Source organism: Lactuca serriola, unplaced genomic scaffold, assembly GCF_051521515.1.
Source record: "Lactuca serriola cultivar US96UC23 unplaced genomic scaffold, Lser_US96UC23_V15 Lser_V15_Un036, whole genome shotgun sequence".
Lineage (NCBI taxonomy): Eukaryota > Viridiplantae > Streptophyta > Magnoliopsida > Asterales > Asteraceae > Lactuca > Lactuca serriola.
The window spans coordinates 1-18895 of record NW_027629685.1 but is presented as its reverse complement, the minus strand read 5'-3'; the positions used below and the strand labels follow the sequence as shown (position 1 = coordinate 18895).

Below are 18895 nucleotides of genomic sequence, written 5' to 3'. Positions count from 1 at the left end.
GATTGTTATCTATCTATAAAGCTAGATCTTGAGTTTTGTCCCTTTTTCTCCTTATTCTTGGATGTTGCAATGGATGAACTTCATAAAGCACTACTAGAAAAACAGCCTTTTATGACGCTCATTGCGCGTCGTAAAACGCTCAGACGACGCGCAAATGCGCGTCAAGGAAGGCCCTGTCATAACGAGAGACGACACGCTTTTGCGCGTCGTCTAGAGACGACGCGCATTTACGACGCGCATTTATGACACGCAATGTGTATCATTAAAGCCGCTGTCAAGAAATGCCATGTCATAAATGAAGATGACACACATTTTTGTGTATCGTAACTTTTATTTTTTAAAAAAAAAAATTATTTATAGATTTACGTAAATTTACTAATTTTCAAATTACATGACACATTTAATGTCTCATAATATAAAATAAAATCTCATACACAAAAAACAAAATAAATTGCACAAATTATAATATGTCATACAAATAATCATTCAAATGTTAAACAAAAATAATACATTGCTAACATGGGTTATGCATTCCTATAAAACTAACAACCCACGGTGACCTTAATCTAGATCGAGGTTGACTTGGATCAATGGCAACGATTGAACTGCAAGAAATATATAGATCAAATTGCTTAACAAGTGATAAGTAAACAAATCCATTAGGATTTAATCAATTTTACTTACTTTGATCTTAAAACTTCGGGAACTAGAAGACCAAATTGCTTAACAAAATCAGCAAAAGCCTTGTTGGTAGGGTACCCTGTACAGCTTATACGAATTGCTTCTAGAACCCCCTTTATGAAGAGTAAACAAAAGAAACTTCAAATATGATTCAGGAATCTTTATAAAAGTTCAAACATCATTATATGCAGTCTACTCACCCCACAACATAATTGATGAATGATGTTGACATTATCAAAGAGTAACATACCATTTCCTTTTGAAGATTCCCAGAGATCCCATCTCTCTAATATTGATGCCATCTCTCTAGCACCTGAGTCAAGGGGCATGTTGACTCTCCCCTGAAAATTAAAAAAAATATATCAAAATTTTTAATACTCTTCACTCTAAATAATGTTAAATTGTTACTTTGTTTGATCTTTTGGATCGATTGCTTTCATGGGTATGTCCAACAGCATCTGATATAACCTCTTCACTGTATGAGAAGGTGAAGAAGTGTCCATGTCATCTGACATACCAGATGAAGCTCTTGATAAGTAAACTTTACCACTCATATCCAAAAAACTTCTCAGGTCCATAAATATTACCTGATATGAATTGACTGCTACTTTGAGGCTCGAAGGTTTGAATCTTCTGGTGCAAGTAGCTTAAACAATGCCAAAGCTTCCTCAAATTTTCCGGATGCTGTCAATTGTACAATCTGCATTTTGATACAAGATTTAGGTACTGATTAAATTACATAAATGGCCATTTCTCTTGTAAAATAATTGTAGCATAAGGCTTCTGAATAAGACGAGGCTCATTACTAATGTGCTCAATAAGGCGTGACTCTAAATTCCTTAACTTCTCTGGAAGTTCACCATCAGGACCACATAGTGCATCCATGTTGTAATCATAGTTAAAAAGAAAGTTAATATGAACAAAAGTTACAGAACCATGTTTGATTTAATTTTTTATTGAAAACAAAAGTTAATATGAACAATAAGGCGAGGCTCTATTATATGACATGAACCATTAGGGTTAGTTGAATAGCTTCCTTTAGGGACTCCCCACAACACAGGATTATAACTTTTTATTGAAAAAAAAAAGAGTAAATTTTTAATTTTTAGAACAAATCAAATTTTAGAATCAAGAATTAAAGAGCATGAATTAGAATTACCCCCAGTTGTATCCATCCTCATTTTGGATGGCTGTGATGTACTCCTGTTGCTCAGGTGAATCTGGTGGCAGAGATTTGAGCATCTCCATATCTAATCTTTTTCATTGCAATCCAAATCATAAAATCATACACTGTAAAATCTGAATAATAAGAAAGAAGGAAATGAAGAGTTTTTCTTACCTACAGACTTCCAAATTATGTGTGAGGCCAGCATCTGATAATTTTTTCAAATGAAGTACACCAGGCGAGTCCTTCAACACAATAACATATAAACTTTATAGCATTTTAAATGTTTAATAAAAAAGGATCACATATGTTTGAATTTTGAACATGGGTATGAATTAAAAAACCTACCTGAGAAGTGAAGGCAAGATAACCTCCTCGAATTTCTGGATCTACTGTAGAGTTGATAATGAAAGTAAGTTATACTTGAGCAGGTATGAAGGACAACGTGAGATGTTGTACAATCAAACATTCAACCTGGATCAAGTTGCATTCTCTATAGAAGGTATTAAAGATGCTCAGCAAACAGTATGTGTCACAATTATCAAGCATTTGCTACAAATGGGATCAACCAAAGAGCTGAAAGGATTGATGAAAACTGTGAAGATACAAGACATTGATGTTAGTATAAATATTATGAATCTCTTTCTTTTGATACTTTGTAATTACAGACCATTTAATCTTGTTTTTATGTTTAGAATTTGCAAGATGAAATGATGGACATGATGGATATAAGCAGTGAGATACAAGAATCTCTTGGTAGAAGTTTAGTGTGCCAGATGATATTAATGAAGATGATCTCATGGGTGGTAAGCACAAATTCATTATTATTATTTTTCTTTTTTTAAATGTTAACTTCACTTCATGGAAATGTTTCAGAACTTGATGCTTTGGAGGCAAACATGGATCAAGAAACTGAAGGTGAAGGGGTACCTTCATATACTCAACCTGATAATGAGCCCGATCCGAATGAAGAACTTAATATGCCTTTAGCTCCAAGTGGACATGCAGTGCCAGTGAAACCATCAATCAGATGACCTCATTACAAGAATCTAGAGTAAAATCACAACAAATTTCAAGAATTTCAGATACCCAAATTGCTAAAATTGAGAACTCTTATGTTTCACATATGCAATCTAACATCAGAAATGAAAAACAAGAAGTGCATTTAAATACTTCAAGAACAGATAGAAGAGAAGAAAAACAGGAAAGAATAAATCAGATGACCTCATTACAAGAATCTAGATTGAAATCGCAACAAACTTCAAGAATTTCAGATACCCAAATTGCTAAAACTGTGAACTCTTCTGTTTCTCATACATCTAACATCAGAAATGAAAAAAAGAATTGGGTATATGATTTTTAACACTATTGATTCAAAAAAGTTTTACCTAGTCGAGCAGCATGCTTAAGCATCATCTGTGGTAATAACCCTTTCTGCAAGGTTAGCTTCCGAATTTAACATCATTAATTAGTTAATTAATTAAAGGGTATTTTGGGAAAATCATAAAAAAGATAACCTTTTTTGGTTTTGTGTTACTAGGTTATGCATGATCCTAGCGGAATGAGTAGAGGTTCTGGTTTTAAATACTAGGAATAAGAATATCTTTTACAGGTTCTTGATCTTTGGGTAAAGGGGTTTTAGGAGGGAGACCTCGTTTTTTTATAGGTGTGTCTTTTACAGGTTCAGTGAATGCAAAAACTGCATCTGGATCTGGTCCCACTTCAAATTCTTCACGATTGTTTATTTCTGCCCTTAGTTCTGCAGAACCAGGGCACCATAACATAAGATCTGCAAAATGATTAGCTTCCTACCTGCAGAAAGGGTATAATAGTCCTTTTCCAAGACACTCACAGAATTATGGTCAACGGTGGGGATTTTCACCATACCAAGTTGTGGAGTATTAATGAGGACTTAGCTCTACAATATCAGCTTAGATCTGTCGTATCAACTTCAGTGTCTTCTACTTTCTTAATCAATGAGGACTTCAAATAGATAATCAAATTCAACATCAATTATCAAAGATGTGGTCAACTATTAAACCAATAGATCAATTAAAACCCTAAACTAAATATGCCTCATGTTCAGGGAACTTTGGCATTTCTGCTAATATATCCATCAGGGCTGCACCTTTCCTACTCAATTCAAAATACTCCACAGCCATTCTCATTTTTCTGTAGCATTAATCACTATTTGGTATTAAAATTCTTGGGATTTGACCATGATCAGAAAAGACGATCTTGTTAAGCCTAACACAGCATAAAACTTGCCCGGGTAGTTCTTCAGGATGTTGTGCCTAAAAATTGAGAATCCAATCAAATACATATATTCAGCTTATGAATCACAACACAAAATCCAATTCCATATTCAAAAACCAGAAACCCAATTTACCTGAATCGTTAAACCAATGCCAAGAATCCAAAGTTTCAATCGTCCCTAGAATGCATCAAGTGCTTTTCGTGAGATGTAGCTGAATCGATGTATATCTAGGTCAATTTCGAAGTAGTCATGTCCCTGCATAAAAAGAATATGCACAATTTCAATTTCGTAATTCCGAATTGAAGATTGAGATTTAAAGATTAAAACCCAAGATTTGGAAAGGAATTACGAACCCGATAGAATGTTTGTTGACGGCGTGAAAGAACCGGTTTATCGTTTATCCACATTTTGAGTGTCCAAAATATCACTGAACCCACCGTATTTAAAGATCTTAGCAGCTTCAACACGTTCGTCTTTTAATCCGCTCAGGAATCACGAATCCAGAGACACCACGATTGTGGGGGCAACGATTGATAGATTTTCCGCTTGTTGGACAGTCCATTTTCCGGTCTCTTCCATGCCTGTTTTATCCAACACTTTGTCGACTAGATATTCGTCTCCCTTGTCGTCCTTTATTTTGAAGATGTCTACGATGATTTCAATCAAGAAGCTTTGAAGATCCCCTAGAATCCATTCCGAGAACACTTTGTGTAGTTCCTTGTTCAAGAGTTTCCCAACGGATTCAACACGTTGTATGCTTCGGAAATCAGCTACATGTCGCCATAATCGATTCCGTTGTGGACCATTTTGACGAAATTGCCGAAACCGCCTTCGCCGATGTATGTGACACATGGACCACTGTCGGGTACTTGAGCGGCTACTTTGAGCACGATGTGGAGAAGTGAAGCGGTGGATGTTTGAGAATCAAGAGAGAAGAAAAGAAAGAAAGCGGGTTTTCGACATGGATGAGCTAGGGTTTTCAGCCGGTGGAAACAAAGCGGGGTTTTTAATTTTTTGGATTTCATTTCCCCCCATGAGAGATGCAACGCGCGTTTCATTAAAATTTATAAAACGACATGGTTAGACGACGCACATTTTATTTAAGGTGCCCTCCGTTCTTTTTTTTTTTATTTTTATTAGACACTAATTTAAGGGCACGCAAAAATGCGTGCCCTCTATGCTTCATATATTGGAAAACTGACATCAATTTTTAGGGCACGCACAAATTCCCGTCCTCTATCAGCGCGTGTCATTGATTGCGCGTCGTGAAAGGCTGTTTTTCTAGTAGTGAAGTTTGCAACTTTATGAATCTCTAGGTCAAGGTGACCTTAGAATGGGTTAGAAATGGCCATTTGCCAAGTTTTAATGCCATGCATGGAGTTAGGTCATATTTCCCCTTTTTGACCCAATTTTGGTTCAAGACATGCATTGGTCATGCATTTCTATAAAGCACCCACCTTTGAGATGTTTTTGAGGCTAGAACCTCTTCTAGAAAAGTTGGGTTCCAAATCTCAAGGATTTGTGCTTAATGGTTAAGCCTTTGAGTTTTCAAGCCCTATGGTAGGGTTTTTGAGCTTTTGGAGTAGTCCCAAGGGATAAAGTTAGAAATTTTATCCTTTTTGACATATTTGGAGTTTAGATCTGAGCCATAGAGTCTCTGGAATCGAAGAATCAACTATATGTGTTAAGTTGGGGAAAACTCTACGAGTTGTCCAGCCAACTTTCCCTGACTTTCTGAGTTATGTAGAACTTGACGAGTCCAAGAGGTGCACTCGACGATTTGGGTCAACATGGACTGTTGACCTTGACCATTGACTTTGCCTTTGACCATGGTTGACAAAGTTGGACTTTTGAGGGTATTTTGGGTATTTTAGGATTTTGATGGATTTGGTCATGATGGTTGTAGGTTTTGATTCAGGAGCTGAGATTTGGATTCATACCTTATCAGTTCTGCACTGCTAGTGAGGTGAGTTGTCCTCACTATACTTGCGGGTCGAAGGCACCAATGCCGACCCATTGGATTGATATCTTGTTATGCATGCTATTGTATTGTTATGATCTGTTAGATCGGTAACCTGGTAGATATGATGTTGTTATGCTTAGTGATCAATAGATCTGTGTGATTGGATGTAGACCATTATATGATTATCTGTTATATGTGCACATGATTTGTTGGTGGATGAGGCTTCACTGCTTTGTACGTAAGCCAACAGGTCGAGGCATTCCAACCCGATGGTTGAGGGACTAGGGCATTCCATCCCAAGGATGATTGGACCCATAATATATTGTCATTCCAACCCAATGGTTGAGGGCCTAGGGTATTCCATCGTGAGGATGATTGGACCCGTAGTATATTGGAATTCCAACCCGATGGTTGAGGGGCCTAGGGTATTCCAAACGGATGGTTGATTGGGCCAAAAGTATGTTGTTATTATAATTATGCTATTTGTTATGTATTGGTATTTTGGAGGAACTCACTAAGCTTTGGGCTTACAGTTTTGGATTGTGTTTTAGGTACCTCAGGCGATCGCGGCAAGGCAATGGTGTTATCATGCACCTCCCCATGCTTTGATTTTACGATTTTGGGATTTATCTGATGTGAAACTTATTTTGAAAACAAATTGTAATAAATGATGGTTTTGTGGTTGTTTAAAAAGTTTAAAATTTTCAAGAATTTTACGAATGTTACAAGTTGGTATCAGAGCCTTGGTTTGAGTGAATTGGAGGAACACTCGTGTGAATCCGGTCACAAAGTTAGGAAACATTTTCAAAATGATTTTTTCAAATGGTTTTCAAAATACTCAAGGAGGATGCGATGTGTATGATCAGACGGATCCAGTAAGTAGACCCGAAAATACCATACTATTGTTTGATATCATAATATGTTAGAACAACATGCTACTGATAGGCTAGGGATCTTCAGGAACTGCATGATAGAATTGCTTGGTTATATGATGCCTGATAGCCTAGGACCTTTCTTTTATGGTATTGACATCATTACTGTAGTCGCTTAGTGTATTCATCATGGTTATATAAAACTAAGATCTTATAGCCTGGGAATGTTTGGTTTGACCATATTTCCTGTTATTGTTTGATGAAGGGCTTAGGGTAGGATTAGATATCCGAATGTCTATAGGGTCCAGTGTTATGTATGGATAGTATACGTGAGTGCTGCAGGGTTTGTGGAAGTTTCATGGATGAGTCATGTGGGATCAGTCGGCCAGTCGTGAGATGTTTGGCCTCTCCTCTAAGGAGTGAGGATTGAGTGTTCGTCTTTGCTTATTAGTATTGTTAGGGCGTTGTAATGATCATTGAGACAAATACGTGTAGGTGTAGAAGGTAGTATGGTATAACATCCCCAAAATACGGTCTAAAAATTTCGTTTTGAATCATTAATAAAACCCTTGAATATCAAACAGCATATAAAAATATAAGTCGTGTAACTCAATAATATCATAACATCTGTCAATGTAACAAAATCATATATCAAATATCAGAGTGAATCATCCCAGGCTAAAAAAAATTGTGGTGTGTGCCATGCAGTCATCCCGAGCTCTTCCTTCCGTTACCGGAAGTACCTGAAACCAAAACTGAAATTGTAAGAACGAAGCTTAGTGAGTTCGCCAATCTACCACATACCATACATACAAACACATATATTGGTGTTAAAGCAAGAAAGTAACCCTCTTAAACTTAGACAATCCGAAGCCATCACTAGATCGGCAATCAACTTCTCATCAACAATCAATGATCGCATCCGCAGTATCTTCATCAAACATCAACTTAGCTTTATATGTTATTTTTCACTTTACGTTGTTTTATCCAGTGTGCCTTGCATGGACACTTAGACAGATTTAGTTTTTTGTTTGTTTCTTGTAATCTTCGAGACTCTACATATAGAGATCTCAGGTTCTAATTAAAAACACCTCTCTCTTTCTTTACATCTATCTTACATCTCTCACTACTTTCTTACTTGCTAAACTGGAATATGTTATCATAATCTCTCCTCTGAGCAAGTCATTCGTGACTTAATCACTTTAAGTTGATCAATCTTACTAACTTGGTTTGATTGCAATCCTTGTTACGTATCGGTTTAAGTGTTACTTGATATAATACTTGTTGTCATTTATGTTTCCTTATATTTCCGCATCTAATTATCTAACTCTAACTCTAACTTATTATTATTGTTGAGCTTTATGATCCTTTGAGATTAACTTATTCCACATATACAACTTATTCTAACGTTTGTTCAAGTGTGTCTCAAAAGTTTTTCTCTCAACAATTGGTATCAGAGCCAAAGTGGTTGCTTTTTAAACAAGAACTCTGAGTTTAAAAGGCCTACTATACCACTGAAGCTCATTTCTCTTTAGAATTAAAAAAACCAAAAAAATCAAGCAAAATCTTTTTCAAAACAAGGAAATATGGCACAAGCATTTATCACTTAATGTTTCCAACAGTGTTGGAGGTTCGAATAGAGCTCCAATATTAGTGGCAAATGAGTATCATCACTGGTCTCAAAGAATGGAGAGATATCTTAGAAGAATTGGACGAGATGTATGGAGATCTGTAGAAGAAGGACCTCATGTTACCATTCTCACTCTAGTTCAAGTCGATGGCACTCAAACTAGACTAGGTGGAGGTCAACCAGCCATGAATCGTCCCACTAAAGATGATCTTGAAAAGATGGAAAATGATGTTGTTGCTTTTTATGAGATATCCTTTTTAGTGGATCCTGACAACTTCGATATCATCATCAATTGCAAGTCAGCCAAATAAATATGAGATGTTCTCAAGAACTTGTATGAAGGTATAGAACAAGCACAAGATAAGAAGCTCACTACCGCACTCAATGAGTTTAACAATTTCAAAGCTCATGCGGGTGAAAGCCTTGAGGACTCTTTCAAGAGATTCAACCTCATTGTTACGAAGTTATCAAATTTTGGTAGTGTCCAAAGTAATCATGAGAATAACCTTCAGTTTCTCAATGGTTTTGGTAGATACTGGACTACGGCTAAGATGATAGTCCAAGGAGATAGAAAGATTCACTCATTATCTCTTTACAAGTTGTATGGTGAACTTCAAGCACAAGAATCCACTGTACTCAAAGACTGTGCAGACTATGGAAGCCCACTCACCCTCATAGTTCAAGCTCCTCACACCCAATCCACACTTTACACTCCCTTGTATGACAACCCACCACAATCATACGAAGCTAATTCAGAATACGATGATGAAGAAGAGTTCCAAAATGCTATTGCTCTTGTTAGCCAACAATTCAACAGGCTACCACCCTCATCCTTTCGCAAAAATAAACAGTTTACTAAACCTCCCTTAAATCGCAACTTTAATCCTCAGAATAATCACTCTCGATATCCTAAAAACCCTCACCAGTCTCCACAATCTATAAACCCTCATCAAGTCAAGGAAATACCGCAACCTGCTAAACCAACTGACTCTGGTCCCTCAACCGAAGTTAAAGAAGATGTCATCATTTTTCATAAGTGAAATAAAGAGAATCATTTTGCTAAATACTGCAAAGCAAATGTTGTTAAGGACAAAGCCTTTTATCTTCGAATGGATCAGGAGATCAATGAAAAAGAAAAGGGAAGGGCATATATGGCCCAGGTGAAACGAGATCATCAAGTATGGTCTTCAAGCGATGAGGATGAAGACTTCAACATCAAAAGCAAGGGAAAGATTTGCATGCTGGCCACTGCGGACGAAGATGGATCGACCAAGCTTGAAAAGAACTACTGTTGTATGGCTAAGGACGGAACTCTGAGCATTGTTGACCATGTAAAACTTATGATTCAAACTGTAACACTCGTGTTTATAGCCTAGGCATTTATATTGAGTTGATAGTCTAGGTTAACCTTTGTAACTCATTTAGAAGAAATGAAAAGGAATTATGTGAATTTTATGTGAATTATGTTTTTTTATGCTTAATTATTAGGGTTTAATTAATTAAGAATAAAAATAAGTGTCAAAATTAAAGTGTGAGATAAGTCCTATATCTTTACATAAAGTTGTAGTGGTCGAAACAAGGATTTCGGGGATATAAAGAATACCAAAATCCGAGTTATAACGAAGAAGTTATCACCTGTCGAAGTTTCGCGACAAAACCGACACGGTGCTGAATGTCGTTAAAAGTGAGTTTTTGATAAACTACTTTTTAGCCTTAGTGATCTAAACTAAAGTCGTAGTATTCGTTAAACCGAGAAGTTCGATAAAAAGAACGCCCAAATCTGACTTCGTATGAGTAAGTTATGATTTTTCGAAGTTTCAGCTTAGTAGTAGACAGCTAAAAACTCAAATTTTAGATCGAGCGATTTTTAGCCGACACAACCTAAACGAGAATCAAAGGTCTTGTCATTAGGAGCACAACGGTAAAAAGTCTGACGAAAACGAACGTCGGATGAAGAAGTTATGAATTTTTAACGGATTTCCTGTCCCGGTCTGTTAAAAATAATAATATAAAATTTAAAGTCAAAATTAGCCGACGAAGTCTAAACGGAAGTTATAGAGCATAACTTTAGCTACGCTTGCATATAAAGAACGTCAAAAACGGAGCTCGTATGCGAAAGTTATGGATTTTAGAAGTTTTGGCGCGAAAATCGAGAAAATTCGCATAGTCACATTTTGCCACGTCACCTTCACTGAAAGAGTGCCACGTGTCCTGCTGAGTCACCAAGCTGCTGAGTCATGCGAAGCCACGTGTTGGATTCTGATTTGACCGAAGGGAGGTCCAATCTGAGGCTCGCATATGGACCGAACCTCGCACCCTAGCTCCGAGCCTCGCATATGGGTTACGACTCCGTGGTCCAATCAGCGAGTGCCACCGAGACCCTTGCACGTGCTGACCACCTGTGCATCGGACACACGCTTTGGACCAATCACAAGAAGCCAGCAGCCCCTTCGCACATGCTAACCTCGTGCGAGGCACCCCCTGCGAAGCCTCTCAGCCGTCGGATCAGAAGCTTCTCAGCCGTTGGATCAGGAATTCGGACCCTATAAATAGAAGGGTACCTGCGAAGGCTCTCGGTTACATTTGGAGTTTTGCCATATTTTAGCCCCTCTCTTCATATTTTCTTCATTTTAGAATCCCCCAAAGCCCCGGTACCGATTGTAAGCCTCGGAATACGCCACGAAGTGCCCGAGAAGCCCAGAAAATTTATCTTTTCGGTTTCGAAGCCCGACTTTTGCAAAGCCCAGTTTTATTAGAAACGATCGTTTTAGGAAACAAATTGTTGCCCGATTATCACCAAATCAAGTGAGTGTATAGTCACTTTCATTTTACACATAGATATGAAGTATTTACCTTATAATACGTGCTATGTGTAAATATATTAATTGTTTATTTGAGGTGACTGTTGAGTTGATGTTTTGTACAAGTTTTAAACTGTATAAGTATTTTTATCTACAAATATGTTGGGTAGAACATGGGTAGATAGTGATGTGTGATAAAATAAAATTGAGGAGAGGCCTCGATGTGTTTTAAGATCCAGTCATCTAGCGGAGTTTGGATGATGACCACAGAATTTCTAGACAGTCCAGTGGGAAACATTAGCAGGTCCGCAACCTGTAGGTGTTAATGAACTGAGAGTGTTCATTCGTTGTACTCCATCCCCCTCATGGTTTCCTTTAGGACATGTATGGCTGAGGAAACCCCTTAGCAGTAGTGTTCATCCCGATGATATTCTTTAGGCTAGGTCCCTTGTGAAAAGTGTTTAGGGACGTAAAGTGAGGATAACGGGAACGGGCAATCAGGGTTATTGTTGATTGATGAACTTAGTAAGTTTACTATTATTGTGGGTTGAAAACCCTATATGCTCACCAGGCTCCCAAGCCTGACCCACTCAGCTTTTTATGTTACAGGTAGTGGACCCTGAGCATAGTCGGAGGACGACGAGAGATTTTTGGATTATAGGTCAGTAGTTTTAAATAATTGTTGAAAGGCTTATACTGTCTTGTTTATGCTTTTGATCTGTATCGGAAAATGACATCCCGAGGTTTTGATATATATGGAAAATATATACCTTCTTAATGAAGGATTTTGATAAACTTTTATCATATGTTGTTTGGGGATCAATTCTGCAACATCTGTTAAAAAGATTTCTCTGATTTTATTTTAAAAATCATAAATTAAATCGGTCTTTTCTGGCCAAGAAATTAGGGGATGTCACACAAACTCTCAATTATAGCATGCATGATTGTCAACCATTCCTTGATAACCTTAATGACACATGTGATGTCGTCCTTTCAGACTATAACAAAGCCCTAGATGAGAAGAACATAGCATCCCAAGAAATGTTCCATGTTAGAGGACGTTTAGAAGACAAAAGACTCAAAGTGGCCATGCTAGAAAAGGACTTAGGATTAGAAAAGGATGCAAAAATGTTATGTGAAACCTAGTTAGGCATAACATTAAATCAAAGGGATTTAGCACAAAAAGAAATTGTACGTTTAAACTTGTTAATTGAAAATTTGTTTAATGAAAGCGAGGTCATTGAAAACCTTGTAAATAATGGAACCATTGACAATACGTATAATTGGGGATGGTCCAATGGGTACTCCACCACAAAGGACTCATCACCCCGGTTTAACAAGGACTGTATTTATGTCCCTCCTGACCGAGAATTTCACTTTCCTGTAAATGACAAGACTTCTCCCGAAGACATTAGAGCCCACTTCGGTAGACTTCACAATCTGAGTAATAATTGTGTCATCAAGGAAATTCTTCCCAAAACCTCGGATCACATATATGATCAAATTCCAATCATTGGTACCATTTATCCCAACTCTTAGGCTTCATTAGTTGTCAATGAGGAAATCCTTGTGGAAGGACCTGAAACAACCTTGTCCTCTGACCACAGTCCTTCTAACTGCAGTCTTGACCAAATATTACCATACATAAAGTGTCCCACTGAAGAACCATTTATGACTTACTCTGCGGTAGTACAATCTTCCTTACCTCAGATTGAACTCAAGTGTACTATGACCATTCAGCCAATCCTTCATGAGTTGACTATAGAGAATTTTGAATACGGTCAATGTTCTCAGAGTCCTGAACCTTCTGGTTCAGATGACTCAAGTCCACGATTCCAAAAACAATCAAAGGTTTCCAAGAAACCGCAGTTGAACATCAATGACTGCAGTTCTCCAAACACTCAGGCAAAACTGGATCTAAAGGAAGAACTTAGTTCTCGTAATAAAAGGCGGGAAATACATTCAAAAAACAAAAAGCAAGCCAGATTTTCAAAACATAAGAGTCCAGAAAAACTCGTTTTCTCAAATTACTTTTTGAAAAACTCTGCAGTCAAGAAATCAACCAAAAAGAAATTTACAGTTTCAATAAACTTTGCAAACCCCTTTGACAAGACTCAAAAGCGAGTAAAGTCTTTTCAAAGTAATGGTTTTCAGATCTATTCCTTAAACAACCCAAAATGGAAATGTATTTTACCAACTCCAACACATTTCAAGTCACCTCGACTTTTCAGAAAAACACAACCTAGGAGATTTGCACGTACACACACTCTTCCAAACGACACTTTTTCAAATCCCAAGGGTACCATTGTCAAATCTCAATCTCTGACTGGTCACAAGACTTACCTTACTCCGTCCAGACCGCTGAACAAGCAAAGTGTCTGGATGAATGAGAAAAATCTTACCTTTGGATTTTATCATCGTAAAAGACCTAATCAAGTCAGACCTTGCAATCCTCCAAAATCTCGTAATCCTCAAAGGCCTTAAAACATCAAGGTACAGGTCTCAAGGTTGACTTAAAACCTGTCCCGACAACCTCGGTTCATGCATCTACGAAAAATCCATCTTTCGCCTCGGGCTCCAAACTCGTTTTGGTGCCCAAACTAACCATGTAATTTTCAGGCAATGTGCAAGGAGGATCAAGAAAAGGAGTGGTTAATAGATAGTGCCTCCTCCTTGCACATGACTGGAAGGTTAGAATACCTTTGAGATTTTAGGCCTATATGCAATGGTGGAAACGTCACATTAGACAACAATGCGAATGGAATAATCTGAGGTTACGGTGTGCTTACTACAGGGAACTTTTCATTTCAAAAGGTTGCTGATATAGAAGGTATCAAGCACAATCTCATCAGTGTAGGCCAACTATGTAAGGCAGGCCATAGGGTTGAATTTGATAATGATTTCTACGACATCATGACAAGCGATAGAAGCACCTGTTTGATCAAATCTAAGTCCGAAGGAACTATGAATCCATTGGACGTCTCTCTGATAATTGGGAAACCGCAGTTGTGTTTTCTGTCCAAAGCAGTATCCAAAGTCATTTGGCTATGGCATCGCAAACTAGCTCATCTGAACTTCCGATAAATCAACAACTTGGTCACCGGAGAACTTGTCCGAGGTCTCCCTATTCTGAAGTATAACAACAATACTCTTTGCCCAGCCTATGAGTGTGGAAAACAGTTTAAAGGAAGCCATCCCATAGTGATTGACTCATCCATTTCTAAACCCTTAGAACTCTTACATATTGATCTTTGAGGTCCATCTACTATATTCGGTCTCCATCACAAGAAATATATATTGGTTATTGTTGATGACTTCAGTCGTTTCACTTGGGTCTTCTTCTTGAGACTCAAATCAGAAACACTGCAGGTTCTGATCAATTTCATCAAAGAGATTTAACTTCAAATCAAACTACCAATACACCTAATCCGCAGTGATAATGACACTGAGTTCTCAAATCATTTCTTAAACTATTTTCTGGTGTCAAAAGGTATCAGTCACAACTTCTCAGCTACCTACACACCGCAGCTACCTACATTTTCCTATGGTTAGTTCTTATTTACAGATTAATAAAGTTGGTTACCAATTTATATGTAATTAGAAATTTGGTCAAATTTACTAATATTTTCATCAATTCATATACTACTTTGTAAGGTCCTACACAAGCAAACACAAAATTAGTTATTAATTATAATTGGGCTATGTAAGATTTGTTAAAAACACTTATGGTCACAATTATGTTCTCTGACACAGTTAAATTGTTACTTTTATCACTTAACTAAGATGTGGTCAATCCTAGCTCTAACAATTTAATGGTCACTAAATCACTAGGTAAACAAGTTCATGTAATTTAATATTCACTAAACTACACTTAACTTGAATTAAAACAACAAAGAGAAACACTTTAACATGCTAGGTAAGCTAATCAAACAAATAATGTGCGACAATATCCTCAGGTGCGGTAACCTTATCGGAGTCAATTATCCTGGTCGGTGTCGTATTCACAATGTCATCATGGTGACGATGTGACATTATCTCATTCGAATAGGTGTCAATGATTGTATGATAATTGAGAAATTAAATATCCTTTAACTTTTATTCCTACAAATCTTCCTACCAATTAAATAAGTATATTTGTCATATTAGTATATTAAACTATTATTAAATGAATATTAAATATTACACATGTTATTATTTAATTGGATTGAAAGATTTATATGAACAAACGATAGAAGGATATTTAATTTCTCATGATAATTTCCAATTTTAATATGGGGTTTTCTATAAATATCCTCTCCCTTTTCCAATTCCACTCCCCTTTATTTGATTTTTTGTCTTTTGTTGTTTTTTTTTTCTATTTTGTTTTTTTGTTGTTTTTAATTTTTATTATTATTATTATTATTATTATTATTATTATTATTGTTGTTGTTGTTGTTGTTGTTGTTGTTATTATTATTATTAGTATTATAAATTTTGAACAAATTTTTATAATTCGGACGACGTTATAAAATTCGAACGACTATATAAAATCGGTTTTTAATTATTTTTTATATATTATTATTATTATTATAAATTTTGAACAACATTTTATAAATCAGATGGCATTATAAATTCGAACGACTATATAATATCGGTTTTTAATTATTTTTATTTTATATTTTATAAATCGGTTTTTAAAATTGGATGACATTATAAATTCGGATGAAATTTTAAAATTCGTACGATATTATAAATTTGGACGACATAATAAAATTCGAACGACTATATGAAACGGAACAAAAACAAAGTTTGTCTTTATTTATCACGGATCTATTAATTGGTTCGTTATTACATTTGCGTGATGCGTTATGCGGATTGAAAACAAACTTTACTTTTGTTTCATTTTATATAGTCGTTCAAATTTTATAATGTCGTCCGAATTTATAACGTCTGAATTTTAAAATGTTGACCGAATTTTATATGGTTATCGAAATTTATACTACTAATAATAATAATAATAATTATTATTATTATTAAAAGAAAAAACAACAAAAAAAAAAAGAAAAAAAAAAGAGAAAAAGAAAAAATATGATGTTAAATCAAATGTAAATGTAAAAGATTGATTAGATTGATCTTAAGAATGTAAAATTAATTAAAGAATATACTTATAGCACAACACTTTAATATACAAAAACATAAAAATACACGTTGTTTTCTAAGTTTGTAGGCGCGTCCAATAATTGGAGTAAAAAGCCATGTGAACTATGGTTACGTTGAATGTGTGAAGTAAGAAGTGATATAGTAGTAACCACAAATTCCTCAGTCAGAAACCACAGGGGACCGAAAAAGCACATTTGAATTTTGATGGTTACTTAATTTATTCAGTTCAAAATAAAACACGATATCTTAAGGAAAGATTGCGTGTGCGTTTTCTCTTTTACCGAAATAGAACTCTAGAAGAAATGATGAACCCCACATAACCAATTCACCATTCACCGACTATACGAGAACTCTAGAGGTAACCAGATTGTGTTACATCTTCTAAGAAAATAGTGACCAGGTTGCCTATAATAAATACCCAGAGACAAGAACACAGCATCACATCAAATCCAATCTCCTGAGACGAACAACAGCAACACAACCCAGCCACCATGGTTAAAGCAATTAGAATTCATGAGCACGGCGGCCCTGAGGTCATCCTTGTTCACCTAATTGTCTCTTTCTTTCTTGATTTCATTGAATGGAGACTAATGGTATTGAATTTCTTTTCTGTTACAGGTCTTGACATGGGAAGATGTTCAAGTCCCAGATCCAAAAGAAGGAGAAATCAAATTGAAGCAAAAGGCAGTTGGTCTAAATTTCTTGGATGTGTATATGCGTCGAGGTGAGCAGAATCTAGCTCCACCCTTGCCATATATCCCAGGTATGGAAGGAGCCGGAGTTGTAACAGCGGTGGGTCCCGGAGTAACCAGCTGCAAAGTTGGAGACGTCGTGGCTTACGCTAGCCCGGAGGTGGGTTCTTACGCCCAAGAGAGAATACTTCCCGCAGATCTAGCGGTGCCTGTTCCTTCTTCCGTTGATCCCGTTGAAGCAGCCGCCGCCATTTTTAAGGGTCTCACTGCACATGTCTTGATCCATAAAGGCTTTAAAGTAGGTGACCCATTCAATTCTTGATTTATGTATATTATCTGTAGATGATAAAAAGTTTGTTTCAGTTTTAATGAAACAACGATTCCCATATATATATATATTTAGGTTGAACCTGGACATACAATCCTGGTACATGCGGCGGCAGGTGGAGTCGGATCTTTGGTTTGTCAATGGGCAAATGCGATTGGAGCCACCGTCATCGGAACGGTGTCGACCAAGGAGAAGGCTGCGCAGGCGAAAGAAGACGGATGTCACCATGTGATTCTTTACAAAGAGGAGAACTTTGTGGATCGTGTGATGGAGATTACATCAGGCAAAGGGCTGGAAGTAGTCTACGATTCAGTCGGAAAAGACACCTTCAATGTAAGATATAAATGATATTAATTAATGGTTTCTAATTAATTTGTAGCTGGGTTTCAACTAATTAATTTTGTCTTTTTGAAATGAAGGGATCATTAGCGTGTTTAAAGAACCGTGGATACATGGTGCTTTTCGGGACTGCCTCGGGTGTACCAGAGCCTGTGCGTGTTGATCAGATTGCACCCAAATCACTCTATTATACGTTTTCATCGATCACAGAATACACGGTTGAAAATCGAAAGGAGCTGCTTGTGGCTGCTCAAGACTTGTTTTCTAATATTGCAAAAGGAGTGTTGAGGATTCGTCTTAATCACAAGTATCCTCTGTCTCAAGCAACCCAAGCTCACATTGATCTTGAGAGTCGAAAAACATCGGGATCAGTTGTGTTGATCCCAGACGAGGAATGATTTCATAAGTTTCATGTACGTTTTGTTGTATGTTTACTTTCTGTATATCTATGTTTTGTTGTCTCTTTTGTATTCCAATGCACCTTTGTAATTTTTTGTGGAGGAGGGCCAAATTCAATTTTGTAATATAATGTCACTATTTTATTTTATTCTATTTCTATGTGGTGTTTTTAAAATTATCCCAATTATCATAACTATAGATAATTTTTTATTAGTATATGTTAGTAGTAATAACATAAAAATAAAACAAAGTTTCAGAAATGGTCTCTAACTTTTAAAAAAATGGCAATGTCGAAGATAATTTTCAAAAACACTTTAGATTTGTTCATATTGTTTCTAAAAAATTTCACGGATGGTCATCTTGCCTACCATTGTTTGAATTTTAAGTTAAATGTATTGAGATTCTTCTCAACCAAAGTTGATCAAACATATATATTTGAGTGACCATTTCTAAGATTTTTGAATAAAACTCAACCTTTTCACCAACACCACAATCTTCATCCTCTTACCCCTTTCGACATCATATGACTCATGTACAACTCATAAGTTGGAGCTTTCAATTGAAATAGGATTCCCATAATACACATAATCATCCCAGAACTACTACTCGGAGATCCCTAAACCTCCATG

The 18895-nt window shown here is 36.5% G+C and overlaps 1 protein-coding gene and 1 pseudogene across 1 annotated transcript; both read left to right on the top strand.

Annotated features, from left to right (window-relative positions):
- Positions 1–2070: 2070 nt before the first annotated feature.
- On the top strand, positions 2071–2880 carry LOC145077778 (vacuolar protein sorting-associated protein 60.2-like; annotated as a pseudogene).
- Positions 2881–16753: 13873 nt separating this feature from the next.
- LOC145077777 (uncharacterized) lies at positions 16754–18414 on the top strand. The gene is made up of 4 exons (XM_079023035.1): positions 16754–17041; positions 17127–17498; positions 17604–17861; positions 17948–18414. Exons 1-4 carry the CDS (start codon positions 17000–17002, stop codon positions 18263–18265), a joined length of 990 nt encoding a protein of 329 aa, XP_078879161.1. The 5' UTR covers positions 16754–16999; the 3' UTR covers positions 18266–18414.
- Positions 18415–18895: the final 481 nt, after the last annotated feature.

Excerpts from the sequence above, each read along its gene's own strand:
- LOC145077777 (XM_079023035.1), top strand. The coding sequence starts at position 17,000 with ATGGTTAAAGCAATTAGAATTCATGAGCACGGCGGCCCTGAG. Across the intron at positions 17,042-17,126 it reads ATGAGCACGGCGGCCCTGAG|GTCTTGACATGGGAAGATGT; the intron begins GTCATCCTTGTT and ends TTTCTGTTACAG. Across the intron at positions 17,862-17,947 it reads TCGGAAAAGACACCTTCAAT|GGATCATTAGCGTGTTTAAA; the intron begins GTAAGATATAAA and ends TTTGAAATGAAG.